The sequence below is a fragment of the Taudactylus pleione genome, unplaced genomic scaffold (genome assembly GCF_031769625.1).
Source record: "Taudactylus pleione unplaced genomic scaffold, aTauple2 ptg000262l, whole genome shotgun sequence".
Taxonomy (NCBI): domain Eukaryota; kingdom Metazoa; phylum Chordata; class Amphibia; order Anura; family Myobatrachidae; genus Taudactylus; species Taudactylus pleione.
The window spans coordinates 4,846,414-4,865,105 of NW_028284664.1; the positions used below are offsets into that span (position 1 = coordinate 4,846,414).

Sequence of the window (18,692 nt, forward strand, 5' to 3'; positions counted from 1 at the left end):
TCATTGTGTTTTAATAAATTAGCTTTTTATATATCCAATTGTGTGATTTACGATAGACAATTGGTTACAGTATTGCCGGTCATATCTGGTATATGGTTTAATTATATTTACTGAAAGTAAAGGGATTTAAAAATAAATAAATTCTTTAATCTTATCAGCTGTTTCAGTGCTCTCTTTTATTTATATTAGGGGTGAGCGGGTTCGGATTTCTGAAATCCGAACCCCCCCGAGCCCCCCCGATCCGAGGCCGATCCGAGTCAGGCTCGACTTTTCCCGCCTGACTCGGATCTGAAATCGAGGCAAAACGTCATCATCCCGCCTTCCGAGTCTCGCGGGTTTTGGATCCTATATAAGGTACCTGCGTCGGCGCCATTTTCTCACTCGGCTGTGGACAGTGAAGAGGGAGGGTGGGAGTTAGGGCTGGCTGGGCTGTGTAGTGTAGTGTAGTGTAGTGCAGAGTAGTGCTGTGCTGTGCTGCGCTGTGCTGCTGTTGTCCACTACTTCAAAGTCCATAGGGGCTGGCTGTGTTGTGCTGTGCTGCTGTTGTTAATAGGGGCTGTGTCCACTACTTCAAAGTCCATAGGGGCTGGCTGGACTGTGTTGTGCAGTCAGTTCTCCATAGGGGCTGTGTCCACTCCAAAGTCCTGTGCAGTGTCCCAGTCCTAAAGGGGTGCTGTAGTGTTGTCCAGGGGGTGCTCTGTCCATCAGGGGTGCTCCCCCGAAGTGCTAAAAAAATAATATTTTTTGTGTGTTTGTGAATTGTGTGCGCAGTAGCCGCACGTGCATCAACAAAGTAGTGCCAAGCGTGCGCCTGTGTCATAAGTAAAGGGCCGGCTGGCTTGACCGTTAAAGGGTGCTGTAACCCCCAAAGTACACTCCAGTCCAAACCAAAAAAAAAATTATTTTCTGTGTTTGTGAATTGTGTGCGCAGTAGCCGCACGTGCATCAACAAAGTAGTGCCAAGCGTGCGCCTGTGTCATAAGTAAAGGGCCGACTGGCTTGACCGTTAAAGGGTGCTGTAACCCCCAAAGTACACTCCAGTCCAAACCAAAAAAAAAATTATTTTCTGTGTTTGTGAATTGTGTGCGCAGTAGCCGCACGTGCATCAACAAAGTAGTGCCAAGCGTGCGCCTGTGTCATAAGTAAAGGGCCAGCTGGCTTGACCGTTAAAGGGTGCTGTAACCCCCAAAGTACACTCCAGTCCAAACCAAAAAAAAAATTATTTTCTGTGTTTGTGAATTGTGTGCGCAGTAGCCGCACGTGCATCAACAAAGTAGTGCCAAGCGTGCGCCTGTGTCATAAGTAAAGGGCCGGCTGGCTTGACCGTTAAAGGGTGCTGTAACCCCCAAAGTACACTCCAAACCAAATAAAAAAATATTTTCTGTGTTTGTGAATTGTGTGCGCAGTAGCCGCACGTGCATCAACAAAGCAGTGCCAAGAGTGCGCCTGTGTCCCATAAATAAAGGGCCGGCTGGATTTACCGCTAAAGGGTGCTGTAACCCCCAAAGGGCACTCCAAACAAAATAAAAAAATATATTTTTTTGTGTTTGTGAATTGTGTGCGCAGTAGCCGCACGTGCATCAACAAAGTAGTGCCAAGCGTGCGCCTGTGTCCCATAAATAAAGGGCCGGCTGGATTGACCGCTAAAGGGTGCTGTAACCCCCAAAGTACACTCCAAACAAAATAAAAAAATATTTTCTTTGTTTGTGAATTGTGTGCGCAGTAGCCGCACGTGCATCAACAAATTAGTGCTAAGCGTGCGCCTGTGTCCCATAAATAAAGGGCCGGCTGGATTGACCGCTACAGGGTGCTGTAACCCCCAAAGGGCACTCCAAACAAAATAAAAAAATATTTTCTGTGTTTGTGAATTGTGTGCGCAGTAGCCGCACGTGCATCAACAAAGTAGTGCCAAGCGTGCGCCTGTGTAATAAGTAAAGGGCCGGCTGGCTTGACCATTAAAGGATGCTGTAACCCACAAAGTACACTCCAAACAAAATAAAAAAATATTTTCTGTGTTTGTGAATTGTGTGCACTGTGGCTGCACGTGCATCAACAAAGGAGCAGCGCCAAGCGTGCGCCTGTGTCCCATAAGTAAAGAGCCGGCTGGCTCATTTCTTAAAGGGTGGTGTAACCCACAAAGTGCACTACTCTCCAGCAAAAATAAAAAAATATTTTCTGTGTTTGTGTGCGCCTTAGCCGCACGTATATATCAAATCAATATAACATAAATGGAGGACCAAACTTTCTCCGATAAAAATAAAATAGGGAAAGATCAAGAACCACTTCCTCCTAGTGCTGAAGCTGCTGCCACTAGTCATGACATAGACGATAACATGCCATCAACGTCGTCTGCCAAGGCCGATGCCCAATGTCATAGTAGAGGGCACATACAATCCCAAATGACAAAGTTCAGGAAAATGACCTTAAAAAAAACATTTAAATCATCTGAAGAGAAACGTAAACTTGCCAATATGCCATTTATGACACGGAGTGGCAAGGAACGGCTAAGGTCTTTCCCTATGTTCATGACTAGTGGTTCAGCTTCACATGACGATGGAAGCCCTCTTCCTACTAAAAAAATCAAACGAGTTAAGATGGCAAAAGCACAGCGAAGAACTGTGCGTTCTAAGAAGATATCACAAATCCCCAAGGAGAGTCCAAGTGTGGTGGCGGTTGCGATGCCTGACCTTTCCAGCACTGGACGGGAAGAGGTGGCTCTTTCCACCATTTGCACGCCCCCTGCAAGTGCTGAAAGGAGCACCCACAGTCCACTTGCTGATATGCAAATTGAAGATGTCACTGTTGAAGTACAACAGGATGAGGATACTGGTGTAGCTGGCGCTGAGGAGGAAGTTGGCGAGGAGGATTCTGATGGTGATGTGTTTTGTTTAAATCAGGCTCCGGGGGAGACAGTTGTTGTCCGTGGGATGAAAAAGCCCATCACGGTCATGCCTGGGCAGAAGACCAAACATTCCACCTCTTTGGTCTGGCAATATTTCTATCCAAATCCGGACAACAACTGTCTTGCCATATGTACCATATGTAAAGGTGAAATAAGTAGGGGTAGGGACGTTAACCACCTAGGAACATCCTCCCTTATACGGCACCTGCAGCGCATTCATAAAAAGTTACTGTCAAGTTCAGAAACTTTGGCTAAGACCGTAAGCAGTTCAGGGACACCTAAATCCCTTTTTCCTGTTTTATCCAAGGAATCGGTGGATGAGGAGGATGAGGACGACATCTTGCCTCCGTAGAGCCAGTTTGTGCAGGGACACATTAATTGCCAGCTTGTTTTGTGGGGGCCCAAACGAACCAATCATTTCAGCCACAGTCATGTGGCAGACCCTGGCGCTGAAATGATTGGTTTGTTAAAGTGTGCATGTCCTATTTATACAACATAAGGGTGGGTGGGAGGGCCCAAGGACAATTCCATCTTGCACCTCTTTTTTTTCTTTGCAGTATGTACTGTTTGGGGCCTAGTTTTTCAAACTGCCATCCTGTCTGCCACTGCAGTGTCACTCCTAGATGAGCCACGTGTTTGTGCTGCCCACTCGTGTCGCTTAGCATAGTCATCCAGCTACCACGGTGCAATCTTTTGGCCATAAAAACAATATTGTGAGGTGTGAAGTGTTCAGAATAGACTGGAAATGAGTAGAAATGAAGGTTATTGAGGTTAATAATAGCATAGGAGCAGAAAAAACCACAAATTCTGTGATTTAAGCTGTTTTTATGCTTTTTTCAAAAAAATACAGATCCAAAACACAAAACCCAGAACCCAAAACACGGAAGGGTGGTTTTGGCAAAACCAATCCAGATCCAAAACACGAAGAAAGATCCAGATCCAAAACCAAAACACAAAACACAAAAAGTGGCCGGTGCACACCCCTAATTTATATATATTTTTTTCTATGTCTCAGATTAGGAGATCGTGAGTAGATTTCCTTTTAGAGAGCTGCAGTCTCAGCTTAAAAGTGATTTATCTAGAACAGCGCCAGGTATCTCTTTTTTTGATTTACTTTACAACTTTAAAGCATAAAGTTCTGAATGACCTAAGCTGCACTGTGGAAGCCACACTGCTGAATTGTGGCTATGTCATGGGCCTTATTTGCAATGTAGGCTGCCCTAGCCGTTGACATCAGTAACTGTGTACCTCATATTCTAATGGGATGCAGTTAATAGCCCAACCGCTGGGAATCTGGCAGTCAGAATACAGGCACCGGGATCCCAAAGGTAAGTACTTGGGTTAAGGGGAGGGTTAGGTTTTGGGTGCAAGGACGGGGAGGTTAGGTTCAGGCACCGGGGAGGCAGAGTTAGATTGCCTACCGACAAGTGTCGGTATTCTAACCCTGTCAGGGTGCCGGCATCGGGATTCTGACCGCCGGGACCCCGTATGTATTCCATTCTAATTCATCAGTTTTCATTTTTAGACTAAGCAGGAAGAATAGAGGAGATTGTGGGACGGAATGGGTATGAAATGCGATTCCCGTCAGCGGCAGCCCGACATGAGCAGAGTTCGAAGCAGCAGAATCCCGACAGCGCTGGAAATCCTGATCGTGGATAGGTGAGTATTTAATAACCTACCCTAACCCCCCTAACCCTAACCCTCCTTAGGGGTGCCTAACCCTAACTTCCCCCCCAAGTGCCTAACCCTAATCCCCCCTCTAAGTGCCTAACCCTAACCACCCCCTTCCCCGCTGCCTAAACCTAAGTCCCCGGGGGGTGCCTATCCCTAAGTCCCCCCCCGGGGTGCCTAACCCTAACCCTCCCTCCCCCTAGCCTAACCCTCCCCCCCCCGCAGCTGTCCGCTCGCGGCGCCCGGCATCACTACGATCGTGATGCCGGGCACCGGTCTCCCGGCGTCGGGGAAATGCGAGCGTCTACATCTAGACGCCCGGCATTTCAATCTTGCCGGGATATGACAGTCGGGAAGCAGGCTGCAGGTATTTAGGCAGTCGGCTTCCCGATTGCTTCCCTGTGGGACTGATTGACTACGGTTCGCTATTGCGATTGCAGCTGCGATTGCACTCGGAGAGCTGCTGCGAAAATATGCTAATGAAAGCAATCACAAAGCCGTTGCACAGCCAGCACAGAGACGCTCACTACTGCTATCTAACATCCGTAATACCTTGCAGTCCTGCGTCTACATCAGGAACATCGAGTAATATCAGCCCCTCACGCAGAATTACAGCAGGTCTGACCTTAAATTGCGGGATATAGTTTGCAAGCTGACAGTCTAAATCCCGACTGCCGGCTTCCAGACGTTCTAATCCCGGCATGGTACTAATGACAGGCGTCTAAATCTAGACGCCTGTCATTAACCAGACGCCGGAAGACTGATGCCCGGCATCCCGATCGAAGTGATTCCGGGGCGCCCCATGCGGACAGCCGTGGGGGGGCGGGGAGAGTTAGGTTTAGGGCTCCCCGGGGGGACTTAGGGTTAGGCACCCCCCCGGGAGGTTAGGGTTAGGCTAGGGGAAGGGGGGAGTCTATGTGCAAGGCGCTTTCTTAAGCTGCATACACACGGTACGATCTGTACCACCAACGACTTGAAAGATATCTTTCATAAACTCCGTACACACGGAGCGATCAGACAACGTCCTTCATGTGCTGGATGTTCGATAACGAACATCCAGCACATGCAACAACCCCCAAACAACTATCGACCAGGTTGGCCTACATGCACGGGCAATGGTCGATATCGTTCATCCGTGCCCGCGCATTGACCATCGTTTGAGGGTTGTAAGGGCCCAAAAACAGGACGATAACAATATGATCGATATCGTTATCGTTCTTATCGTCCTGTTATATCTGACCGTGTGTACGTACCAAAAGATATCTTTCAGTGAAGTCATCCTGCCACATCTCTGAACAGTCAAAGTTGACGATATTGTGCAAGTTGGCGTGCATGTATGGACGATCATAGATATCGTTATCATTCATGCAGGAATGCGCATCGTTGGTCGTTCACGGCATAAAAACGAATTATATGAACGATATATTGTTGAACGATATCGTTATCGTTCATAGATATCGTACCGTGTGTATGCACCATAAGGCTCCAATATTAAACTCTACTCGGAGTGGAAGAGAAGTTCATGCCTCCAATTGTCCCAGTTTAGGCTGGAATGTCCCACTGCCCAAGGATCATCGGTTTTGTCCCTAAACCAGGACAGTTATGAGATATGTCTCCACGGTGGGAGCTACATTAATGCTGCATATACAAGCAGCAACTGAAGTTGTGTTTTTAGGGGCGTGGTGGCGGGTGGGCAGCACTTCTGAATGATGGGCATACCCCGGGGGACCAATGCAGGGACATTTTACTAATTAGCCCATTTGAATGGATATGCCTCTGTTTTTATAATATATATATATCAGCTTCATAATGGGGGTAAGGTGCAACATTACCCCCCTCCTCCATCCCCCCAAGCCAATTTGTTGAACTAGGAACTGTATAGGAGCCATTCTAACAGATTGTCATTAAGGGGAACTGTTGCCCCCGGCCTGTACACCATCTTGGTTATGCAACTGTATCAAATACATCACTGATCGTATAAATTAAAAAAAACGTATATGGCCTGAAAATGAGCCGGTCGTAGTTCTGATATTCACACAACCTGTCAGTGTTTTTCAACTGCACATGCGTCTAAGTAGCTAAAACATCGCATTGCACATGTATCCCATGGTGTGTTCATACAGAGGTACAGGACTGACTGAAGGCCCCCATACATCAGCAATTGAATGCAGCAATCGTGCAATTTGCAATCGATTGTGTATAAAAATCTTTCCCTTTTTCAATCGGTTGTGGCAATTCTGCAATCTGCAATCGATTGAAAAAGGGAAAGATTTTTAAACACAATCGATTGCAAATTGCATGTTTGCTGCAATCAATCTCTGATGTATGGGGGCCTTAAGACTCACAGAGCCTGCAATGTGCTGGGCATTCCTGTGCGGTGACAGGAAGGTGGCTAGTGAAACACACGGAGATGGCCCATGTTATGGGCGTGGTATGGGAGTGTCGCAGGCGTGTTATAGAAGTGATTGTGAGTCGGTCACAGTGTAGGCCATGCCCTGACATGGAATGTGCAATTAGCACGGGGCTGGTGCAAGTTTCCATGGTGCGGCCAATGGTTGTGTCTAAAGACGCACAAAGTGAAAGTCCCAGCCCCTGAACACTCAGACACACAGATGTACACTAGGGAAGGGCTTATACTAGTATTAGTATAAAGTCGCCGACGTGACTGCAGCAAAAGACACAAACACGGAGGCCGCTGTGTCTGACTGAGAATCAGGCCCTTTTTTCTATTCTCCACCTATGACATTTTGTATGGGTTACAGCAATACACATGGGAATCTTTGTGTGCAGCAGCGAATCAGAGAGAGTGTGAGTGGGAACAGCTATATCTGCAAAGGGTTCTGCAATACATCGCTCTCCAGCACAGCTGCCAGACCTGACCAATCAGCTGGGTACACACAGCCGTAGTGTCCAGAATGAGCAGCATGAAAAGTGTTTTACATTTGTTACAGGTTTGGGTTTCAGGTTTATAAGTACCAGCAGCATCTATTACACTGTGATCAGGTGTAGCCATGTGCTTCTATTCTATTCCCCTGTAGTTAGCTACTTACCTGCCACACCTGTCATTACAATTAGTAGGGTATATAGTTAAGGAGGGAGACCCCACTGTCTGGTCTGTGATTGCTGCAAAGGGGACTGTGCTGGAAAAGTTGGCAGGTGTGTGTTTCTGGGAGTATTTTTGGTGCCTACATTTATAGTATACTTATTCAAATATAGTTTAATATGATAAAAGGGGCAATATATTTAAACTACTCCATAATTTTCAGGGTTTTTTTTCTGAACTATCTCAAAGAAAACATTCACCATAAATGGCTAGGAATGAATTTTGGAAGAGAAACATAGCAATGTTTCCCAAACTCTCTCCTCAAGGCACCCTAACAGTCCAGGTTTCAAGGATATTCCTGCTTAAGCACAGATGGTTAAATCAAATTGACTGAGGTAGTAATTGTCACTTATGTATGGAAATCCTTAAAACCTGGACTACTATGGTGTCTTGAGGACTGAGGTTGGGAAATATTACATTAGAGCATTGGTTCTCACAATGCATGTTTTCCAAGTCTCCTCACAGAATAACAAGTAGAATAATTAGCTCCACCTGCGGAAATTTAAAAATGTCATTCAGTAATGAATACATCTGTGCACCTGCTAGGGGACCTGGCAAAGGCAAACTGTTTGGGGTCCTGAGGACCAACTTGAGAACCTATGCATTAGAGAGTATGGGCTATTTCTCAACTGTATTGTCAGTCCTGCAAACTGGTCCCCTTGTTGCAGCCGTAATAACCACTGGGCTGCTGTCCACAGGTCCAGTTTTAAAGATTGAAAAGAGATTCAAACAGACAGCACAAACCATTGTGTGTGAAAGGGACTAATCTACAGGGGAAAAAAGTGTGTGTGTGTCCTATATGTATAAATGGTAACCATATAGCCAAGAAAGAACCTGTAAATAAAATATAAGTATAACAGGGGTATGAAGGCTGCATTGCTCAGTCTCCCCTGTCTATCAGCATGTTGGAGCGGAGCAATGATAAAGATCTGCTTGACTAGGCTTGCCATATCATCCCTTTAATTCGGGACACATGTATTAGGGATGTGCGCCGACTCCTGTACTTTGGATCTGGATCTCCCCTGCTTTTGGATCTGAATTGGTTTTGCCAAAACCTCACCTCCGTGTTATTTTTCGGTTCTGGATTTTTTTTTTCTTAAAAAAAAAAATAAACCGCTAACATCACACACATGGGCCTGGTTTTTGTTCTTACAGTATTAACCTCAAAAACTCTTATAGCCACTCGTTTCCAGTCAATCTGGACCACCTCACAGCTCACTATATTTTCATCCAGTTTATGTCCAAAATTTGCACCAAGCTGGCTGACTAAACTAAACTGCAGCAGCGGGTGGCACAAACACGTGGCAGTTCAACTTCCAACATGGCACATCAGGAAACAAATTTTTTTATTATTCAAGAGAGGCTTGTGGGAGTATGTATGTAGTTGAAGGCAGGGCAGGGACAGGAAGGGTTGATTGGTGGTAAATTTTATTTCATTTCTTGATTCGAAAGAAAATTTGAGGGACAAGGGGAGGAGGCATTTACAAAAATAATATTTGACACATTCACATTAGTCCTTGCCCCAGAAGAATCCTTGAGGGCCATACCTGCTGCTGCTGGAAGTGGATTTTCTCAACCCAGAAGGGGACCAGGAAGACTTCTAGTAGTGCTTTCCACATGAAAAATCATTTCTCAACCTGTACAGGGTTATTAAAAGAAAAAAAAGAAAAAATTTGGTGGGCTCAAAGTGTCACTTGCCCACTGCTCCCGACCTGCTCGGGACTATGGGAGAGGCATCATGAAGTCTCTCCCTTCACCCAGAGCTTATGAGTGAGCTCCAGCCCTCGGTGCAGCAGCCAATAAGTCTGACTCTTACTGGCTGCAGTGCTGAAACAAATACACCGCCCCCTCGGACCGCATGTGCCTTGGACTTTCGACCGGCGGTGCCCTCTTTTACGCCACCGACTGCCCTATTCTTTTGTAGCTGCTAAAGATCACACCACGCCTAAGAGGTTAGCATTTCAAAATACTTAAGTGTTCTGTCATCTATTTAACTGAGCTCATGTGATTGACAAATTCAAGTTTACTTTGAAAGTACTATACTAGTATTTTGACTCAAGTCATTAACTGGGTCACTAGCTATTGTGTCATTCATTGCAAGTCCCAGTCCTGCCCACCCCCTTCTCCCTGAGTCTCTTTATTCTCGCTCCATTATTTCCCTGGTCTCCATAGCCAACAGTCTGCCCTGGACAGCATCTCACTGTACAGCAGGGGTGGGGACCTTTTTTTTTTTTTTTTTCCTGCCGAGGTCCATTTTAATATATAGAACTATATTCGCTGGCCCGGTGCAGGCCAAGACCCTCTGTGTGACATCAAACGGGGGTGGGGCCACAATCGCTGGTTATTACAGCAATGCCTGGAGCATCAGGAGGATGCTCCGGGGAGTGTAAGGGCAGCGGTGCGACCATCTGAAGCGTCCTAAGGATGCTCCCGGCGGCACTGCTGCATAGATTCTGGCTGCAGGATGCCATTCTAGGTATCCTGCTGGCCAGATGAGGCTAGCAGAAAAAAAGCTCCTAGGTCCACACCAAATGATTCCGGGTGCCTTATACGGCCCCCGGGCCTGAGGTTTCCCATCCCTGCTGTACAGCTTAAATAGCCAGTGCAGCATACCAGGGAAAGCCAAATCACTCTGCTCCTCTATCATTCTCTCTACATTAACTGTAGCTGTTGGTCAATCAGCGCCTTCCTTGCCCTGTAGTTCCATCTGTGGGGCAGCTTACTTTATTTTGCCGTGTGTGTCCCTTTAACCATGTATGGTGCAAAACCAACCAGGAGGTTTGTCATGCCTGTGTCACTGATTATAAAGACCACCAATTTCTCCTGGCAGCTTGGAGAATTTCCTCACCAGATGTTGGCTGGGCGTTTGGTGGTGACTGCACAGAACTATAAGGCCCATGTATTTGCAATTCGATCTGGGCGTGAGATTATCGCCCATGATTGCATTGCAGGATGGGATCATACTTCCCAGATGCAACAAATTACACCCACGCGGGAGGGGGGGGGTTACAGGGGTTCCAAAAGATGCCAGTCCCTGTGATGTGTCGGGACTCGGAGTGAAGTGACTGCGTCAGCGGTCTCTTCACTTCTGTGCAGGGACTCCTGCGCTTGCCTGGTCTACAAACCACATATACACTGTGGCCATTGCTGAGGGTTCCTACCCTCTCCTGGCTAGTTATGCGATATGTAGCCCATAGGTTACAGTGGCTTATACCATCTTCAGATGGCGTAACCTGCGGGAACCAAGTTCCAGAACTTGGTAAATCCGATGGCATTGCATCCCGTATAGAAACCTATGGGGGTTGCGGAAATGGAGAGACAGCAGCAGATATCGGAAATATATACTACGATCTCTCCATAAGACATCTGGGGGATACTTGGCATTTGCAGGAGTATTTGGGAATATGCCACAAAATATTAAATGATAAATGGGCCCCTATAGCTTGCTGACAGGCCATGCATCATATAGGTACACTCCTCTTTTACTGTCACCCCCAGAGGGCCCCCATCTGTGTCGGACTGGGACATAAAGGCCCCACCAGGGGAATGCAGTGATGGGGGCCCATATTTAGGGGTGTGGCCAGCCTCCACAGAGGCTTGGCTAACTATTAGAGTGCATGGGCTGGGTGCCTTTAAAGTGTGTGTAAGTATGTATGTAAATAAATAAATATATAATTTTCACTCAATACTGCTAGTGCATGCATTATAGTGTACCAGATTAATAACAGCCATGCATTTTAGAAAACACACCATAGTCCTGTGCAGTATAATGTAGAATTCAAGTGCACAGTCTGCAACCTGATCCCTAGAGGAGGGGTGGGCTGAAAGGCAGTGTGGCCCCCTGGGGGATTCCCCTATTCCTATACCTCTGTGGGCCAGTCCAACCTTGGCCCCCCATGTATATGGTATCTAGCGTGCCTGTGCTAGGTACACACAGGTGTCACCTACCTTGGTGACACCTGGAGCGGACGCTCGGAGTCCTTCTGCACGCCGCAGGTGTGCGCTCCCGGAAGGGGCATGGCTCTGTGATAAGGGGTGTCACCCAGTGCGGCCTGCACCCCCCTTGTGACGCCAGTGGGCACACATACCTTCCCTGTTAAGCCATCTGTCTAAAGCATTTCCTGCCAAATGCAAAAAGGATATTTTTCTTACTTGCCTCTTTAGATAATGATATAACTTGCATTTTGAAATGTGTGCATGTATAGGAACACAATCTATGTATGAGACTTGGCTCTTCCAAACTACTTGTAAGTTCAGTTAACCTCTTGCACCCCTACGGTGTTCATTCTGGAAGCAAATTTTAGAAGTTGATGAACTGTTAAAGTCAGTGTGTAGTGACTGTTGTGTCTATGAACTCTTTGGTTGCAGGCTGCTCTCAGAATGTCTGGTCGTGGTAAGAAGGTTCAAAAAGCAGCAGCTGGTAAATCCTCCAAATCCTCTAAGGCCGGTCTCCAGTTCCCAGTAGCCCGCATCCACCGGTTCCTGAGGAAGGGGAACTATGCTGAGAGGGTAGGATCTGGAGCCAGCATCTATTTAGCAGCCACTCTGGAATACCTGTGCGCTGAGGTCCTAGAGCTATCTGGAAATGCAGCCAGAGACAACAAGAAATCCCGGATCTTGCCCCGGCACATCCAGCTGGCTGTCCGGAATGATGAGGAACTGTCCAAGCTGTTTGATGGGGTCACTATTGCAGATGGAGGTGTGCTGCCAAATATCCATGCCATTCTACTGCCAAAGAAGACCTCAAGGGGCCCATCCTCTGAGGAGCCTAAAGTCGCAGAATCACAGGAGTTTTGAACTTTACCTAATGGTGCAAAATATGTTCTTTTACATCTCTATTTATTGTCTATGACTACACTTACATTTCTGCTGCCTGCACTTATTTTTAAAAAACTTGCATACTAATAAAGTGATCTATTCATGTTATGGAATTCTTATTTTGACTGACTTTACAGTAGGTGCTATATAAAATGGATGTTTTGATTGAAATACTAACTTTTTAAAGCAGTAGCGGGCAAACTACAGTTCACTTAAAGTATATGTATTTCTAGGTGCATGTTTTGTAGTATTTTTAATATATGGGTTGGTTAGTGTACTCTCCTACAGTCAGGGGCAGATTGGGAATTTAAAGTGGCCCTATGTGTGCGCAGAAGGTGTGTCTGGAAAAGTGGGTGTGGCCTTGTGGAAAGGGGTGTGGCCTCCTGTAAAATTCTATGCCCGGAAGCTACTCCACTTGTTTTCATCATGCTGGGAGCATGCCCACCGCTCAGTGAGCTGATGGATATTCCACCATTCCTCCTCTGAATAAACACAGCATGTGAGTATGTATTTTCTAACTTATATGATTTCTCTGCAACAAGGGACCTCTGAAGAAATTGATCCTTCTTGGACAGGCGATGTCTTGAGTCGGGATTCACTATTCATGCAGGAACCAAGTTCACATGGTTCGGAAGCTGCCTATTAGCATAGGAATAAAGCCAATGTACCATCCCCTTGTTAACTCTCCAATACCATCCACCTGGGTCTCTCCAATACATCCCACTCATAGGCAAACGCAGGGGGGGTTTCCGTCTGCCTGGAAACCCCCCTCCCCAGCACACACCATGACCACAATAGAAATAGTAAAATAATAGAATGTTACTAGTGCTGCATGTTCTTCTCAGTATCACATTTTAAAAGATCCACAGTTGGTGCTAATCATTTCATTTGTGTCAGCCAGTAATAAATATACCTGTGCACCAACTAGAAGATGTGGAAAACATGCACTGTTAGGGGTGCACTGCTATAGACCATCAATGGGGGAATTATTAACACTGTATAATAATACACTATCCAGTACATAAGGAGACCAATATGCACATTTATGTCCAGGGTAGTGCTAGGTTCTTCTGCTGCTCCCTCAGACTCCCGGACTTGCTCCAATGCTCAGGAATGGTGCCCACATCTGAAAAAACCATTCTGCTCAGACAGGATGGACCTACTGCCGCATCTAATGGCTTACTGTGATCGCTGGTCCTGTATATGGTGGAATTATGCAACACAATATATTTTGTATGTAACTTATTAAAGCTGGATAAGTGGTAATTATGCCCTCTTCATGGACAGGCCACACTCACTCTAAAATCAAGCATTTGGAAACCTCCCTCTAGAAGTCCAGCTACAGCTCCTCTTTTCCCACAGGGCCATCTCCTTTATGATCCAGCACCATCTCCTCTGTGCACCCTGTGTCAACCCCCTCCGCACATCACAGTATCCTCGCATAGCAAAACCCTCTCCCCTCACAGCCCCATTCAGCACAACCCTCCTCATCACTGCCCCCTTGTAGGACACAGTCCTACAAGGCTCAGCTCCCTCATCACAGCTCTTCACACCACAGCCCCCCTCATATGACAGCCCCTTCACAGCAAGCCCCTCACAACACAGCTCCCCTCATCACAGCACAATCACCCGCATAGCAGACCCTCTACACAGCCAGACCTCTCTCAGCAAAGGCTCCCTCATTACAGCATAGCACAGCCCCTCTCCTATTCATGTCAGCACCTGCTGCCGGTTCCTGCTCAGTGGGGGACTAATAGGAGCAGGATGTTGGCGGCCCATCCTGTGGGAGTGCAGTACTATACTTGCCTTACTGCCGATCACGGACCCGCTCTGCCTTTGAGGTGCATGGTTTGACTGAGAGGACTGCTGGTATCCAGGCGGGCCCCTCTACTTGCTATGACAGGCAGCTGTGATATTGCATCAATACAGGAAACGGAGGGCCTGATTCCGAGATTTACGCTAATGAAATCGTAACTTAAATCTCTTATGGTTTCGCATTTACGAAAATTTGCTAATGTCTTCCATAGCTTACCCAAGCGTAGGGACTCCCACTGCTGCCTTCTCAAATTGTTCCGACAACATGCATCAGTGACATTTACGCATATCAGCCAGATACTCCACTTCTGAGTGAAGTATGACCTGTCTCAAACACTGTGTCTCTCCTGACACGTTGAGCGCTCTTATGCTGCGAAGTAGATCACAATGGTTAATTTATGCACGGGGGGGCAGCCAATTGGTGGCACTGTGAAGCAGGGGGCGGGGCCGTGATGACGCGATTCAGCGCGAATCGCATCACTGGCTCCCCTGCTGCGGGGGTTTCTAGTCTTTTTCAGGGGGGAGGACGGGAGGGTCGGAGGCTTCCCTGCCTTTCCGGGGGGCCGGAAGCGGCATCCGAAAATCGGGAGGGTAGGCAAGCCTGGACCTGCTGGGTGACCTGGAAAACATGAACAGTTTGGGGTCCTGAGGGCCGAGTTTGAGAACCACTGGGTTAGACTGATCCACCCAAACAGTCACTTGCTGGTGTAGATTATCTAAACACCATAACCTCTCTATACAGATCAATGCTCTTTATCTACTGTTTTTGCCTGTTGGTAGAAAAACCATGTGTCAAATTGACTGTCTGATTCCTTATACGAGGAGTTCTCAAACTTGGTCTTCAGAACCCCAAACAGTGCATGATTTCCAGGTCTCCTCAGAATCACAAGCGAAATAATTATCTCCACCTCTGGCTCTCTCAAACTGTCAGTGAGTAATGACTACACCTGCTGGGTGACCTGGAAAATGTGAACTGTGTGGGGTCCTGGGGACAGAGTTTGAGAACCGCTGCCTTACACCACTTTCAAACAGGAAAAAGCCAAAATACCAGCTTTTAGCCAGCGTTTGCTTGCTGAGTTGTTTTGCCAGTCCCTGCCTTAACCCCTCCCCCTTCAGACAGAAGAGCAAATGACCGGGTCAAACATTTCAACACGGTAATTAGCTGATTAACACTGGTATTTCTTCTGTCAAAGGCTCAACCCGGGTCGAAGTCCTGGGATCTTCGACTCGGGTTGACCCCTTTCAGACAAAAGGACCTGTGTTGATCAGCAAATTATCGGGTTGAAATGTTTGACCTAGTCATTTGTTTTTCTGTCTGAAAGGGGTATAAGTCACTTTACATATGGTAGAAACTTTGTTGGCACAAGATGCATTCTGAAACTGGAACACTAATTCTTTGGTTTAAAGGTAAGACCTAAGGCAGGGGTCTTCAACGCGTGGCCCACGGAGCAGTTCCCCTTGGCCTGTCGATGGTTACTGTAGTGCAGACCGCAGTGAGTGCAGTCTGCACTATACACAGAAACAAGCACACTGGCGGCAGTGTGTTTGTTTTGGCAGCCAGCCAATGAGAGTCAGACAGACTGAGGAACAGACGGTGGCAGGAGCCGGAGCGGGGATTCAGGTGAGGTTTTTTTAAAAAAATATTATTATTATTTATTTATTTTATTACAACATGTGTCTCTTTGTCTGCATTGTTGGGGGCACTGCATCTGGGGGGGACCACTACTGGGGGCACTACATAGGGGGGGACCACTGCTGGGGGCCTGCATAAGGGGGACCACTGCTGGGGGCACTGCAGAGGGGGGCAGTTATGGGACATAATTGTGTGAGGAGGGGGCAAAGTCTAAATACCGCAGTATAGCTTAGTGGCCCTCTGCTTTGTAGAATTTTTTTTATGTGGCCCACACTGCCTCAAAGGTTGAAGAACCCTGACCTAAGGGTTACTCTCTATTAGAACTGTGCTCTCTGTATCTAATCTCATGGTTTTTCTTATGGAGTTCCTTTTGTAGGAACCAAATTTAAATAATTAGATAATTGGTGCAGTTCCTGTAGAAATCAGTGATCTGTATGCATGTGTGTAAAACATATGGGTCTAGGGTTGCCAGATCATCCCTTTAATACGGAACACATATGTATCATTCAGTGGGGCAGATGTATTAAGCTCTAGAGAGTGATAAACGACCAACTAATCACAGCCTGTAACATGACAGTTGGGAGCTGATTGGTTGGTTGTCTATCATTCTCCACTTTATCACTTTCCAGAGCTTAATACATCTGCCCCTAAGAAACAGCCTGGCTGGCTACCATAATCAATGACTGCACATTAACCCCTATATTATAGTTATTATCTTTTATTTATATGGTGCCACAAGTTTTCTGCAGCGCCTTACATAGTACATAAAACTAAGTGAACAAGAAACATGTAACTTACCGTACAGGACAAGGACATTATATACATTGCTGCAATAGCGATTAAAGCACTCACAATAAGCAGCTGGGAGTTGGCAGTCACGTGTTAGGTGCCCTTATGGGGAGTAAGTAGTAGAACAAAATGTAAATCATATGAGGGAAGAGGTCCCTGCTCGTGAGAGCTTACATTCTAAAGGAGAATGTAAGATCAGGCCCCTATATGATGTTGCTGAACTTCCTCATGTGACATGGCCACACCTTAATACCAGTGCCCAACATCTGTCATTGGAGTCTCTGTGCAACAGTGAAGTCTGTTTGTGGGCGATGATGGGCACCCCACCGCTAAACAAGAAATGTACTTTCTCTATAGGCGTTGCTGCCTGTTCTCCCTGGAATGTAAGCTAAGGTCTTGAATTCTCACTGTGCTACATGAAAATGGCTACCACTCTCCAGCACCCAGAAGCAGTTGTGCTACAAGAAACAGCCTGTCCCTCCCCAGCAGGGCAGAAAGAGGTGCAATACATACAATGCAATAAGATAATGGCCACCACTCAGAACCAGTCTTGTAATAGGACTACCTGAGAGGACAGACTATGCAGCCTTGTATGCCAATCCGAGTGGGCACAGTATATCAGAGAACTGCAATATTGAGGATCATTGTAGTTCAATGAGTGAGCACAAGGTTTGTATTACATGTAATTTTTCATTGTTATTTTGTATTTTTTAATACTTTATTATAAGCCCAAATACAATTTTTAATATAGAATAGTGATTTTTGATGATGAAATAATTTAAGACCTATTTATCAGATGCTATCAATATGATCAAATGGTTATTGCAGTGATAGGGCTTTTTCTTTGCTCTGTTTATTAACCCTATTATCTTAAGCGATTGGACCCACATGCTTCTGCATGGCAGACATCATTTATGCAGCAGTGATACAGTAATTACAGAGTTGTGCTGTGTGGTTATTGCTGGCATTGTCATAATGTTTGTAGTAAATATAAAATAGCCCATCCTTCAGCCCTGCTACACTATACTGTCCCTGGCGTTGTGCCACCCACATGCAAACATCATCTGACGGCACAGTCCTAAAGGTTTTACAAGGTGGTGCTGGACTTGCCCCCTTTTTATGTGGCTTGGTGTTACTTGCTCAGTTTCTGAGTCGTAAGTGATTCTTTTCTTAAGAGTCCCATACACGGTGTGATGTGCACCCAGCAATGTGATCCAATGGTCGACATATCGGGTGGTCCCCACACACGGTGCCCGACCACCCGATATGCCGCCCCCCCCCCCCATAGACCTGTATGAGATCGTTCGTCGATTCTCCAGATCTCTTGTGCATGCAAAAAGGTAACCCCAAGGGAGCGCGCAGCGTATGATATCATGCCCACACACGGAACGAGATAGCTGCAATATCGTTCCAATACGTCGGATTGGTCGCTATATCGCTCCGTGTTTGGGGGCCTTTAGAAGTACACTAGTATGACTTGAAGCTTACATGACATCAGAAGTAGGGCTGGCCATTGGTGGACTAACATCATTGGCGGGGAACTGAAGGAGGTTGGGGCTATGTGATGCAGCCAGGGTACAGGGCCAAGCTCTCTGTTGCAAAGGGGTGGGGGGAACAAAAGACATTGCTGCCTCAAAGCCATCGATAATGGAGAACCTTCCGATCTCCACCATCAATGGCAAAACATCGATGGCTATCCCTTATCAGAAGATGCAGAATGTAGCACCCCCGGACGTTTTCCAACAAATCATGATGATCCATTCTTCTATACCTCATACTAAGGGACGTATTCAAATTAGTGAAAGATTTTTGCAGGGGAAATGAATGCATCTATTGCAGTCAATTACCGCGACTATGCACACTGCCGATTCCTGCACTATCAAATTAAAAAAAATTGGTGTGATAATTGTTTTAGCAAAAATGTAATACAGGTTAAAATTGCAGATATCTATTGCAGTACA

General features: G+C 46.4%; 1 protein-coding gene across 1 annotated transcript; it reads left to right on the forward strand.

Annotated features, from left to right (window-relative positions):
* The first annotated feature begins 7,659 nt into the window (after positions 1-7,659).
* LOC148514042 (histone H2A-like) lies at positions 7,660-12,602 on the forward strand. The gene is made up of 2 exons (XM_088481082.1): positions 7,660-7,729; positions 12,045-12,602. The coding sequence occupies exon 2, from the start codon at positions 12,057-12,059 to the stop codon at positions 12,471-12,473; it is 417 nt and encodes a 138-aa protein (XP_088337208.1). The 5' UTR covers positions 7,660-7,729; positions 12,045-12,056; the 3' UTR covers positions 12,474-12,602.
* The last annotated feature ends 6,090 nt before the right edge of the window (positions 12,603-18,692 follow it).

Coding starts and splice junctions, on each gene's coding strand:
- LOC148514042 (XM_088481082.1), top strand. CDS start 12,057: ATGTCTGGTCGTGGTAAGAAGGTTCAAAAAGCAGCAGCTGGTAAATCC.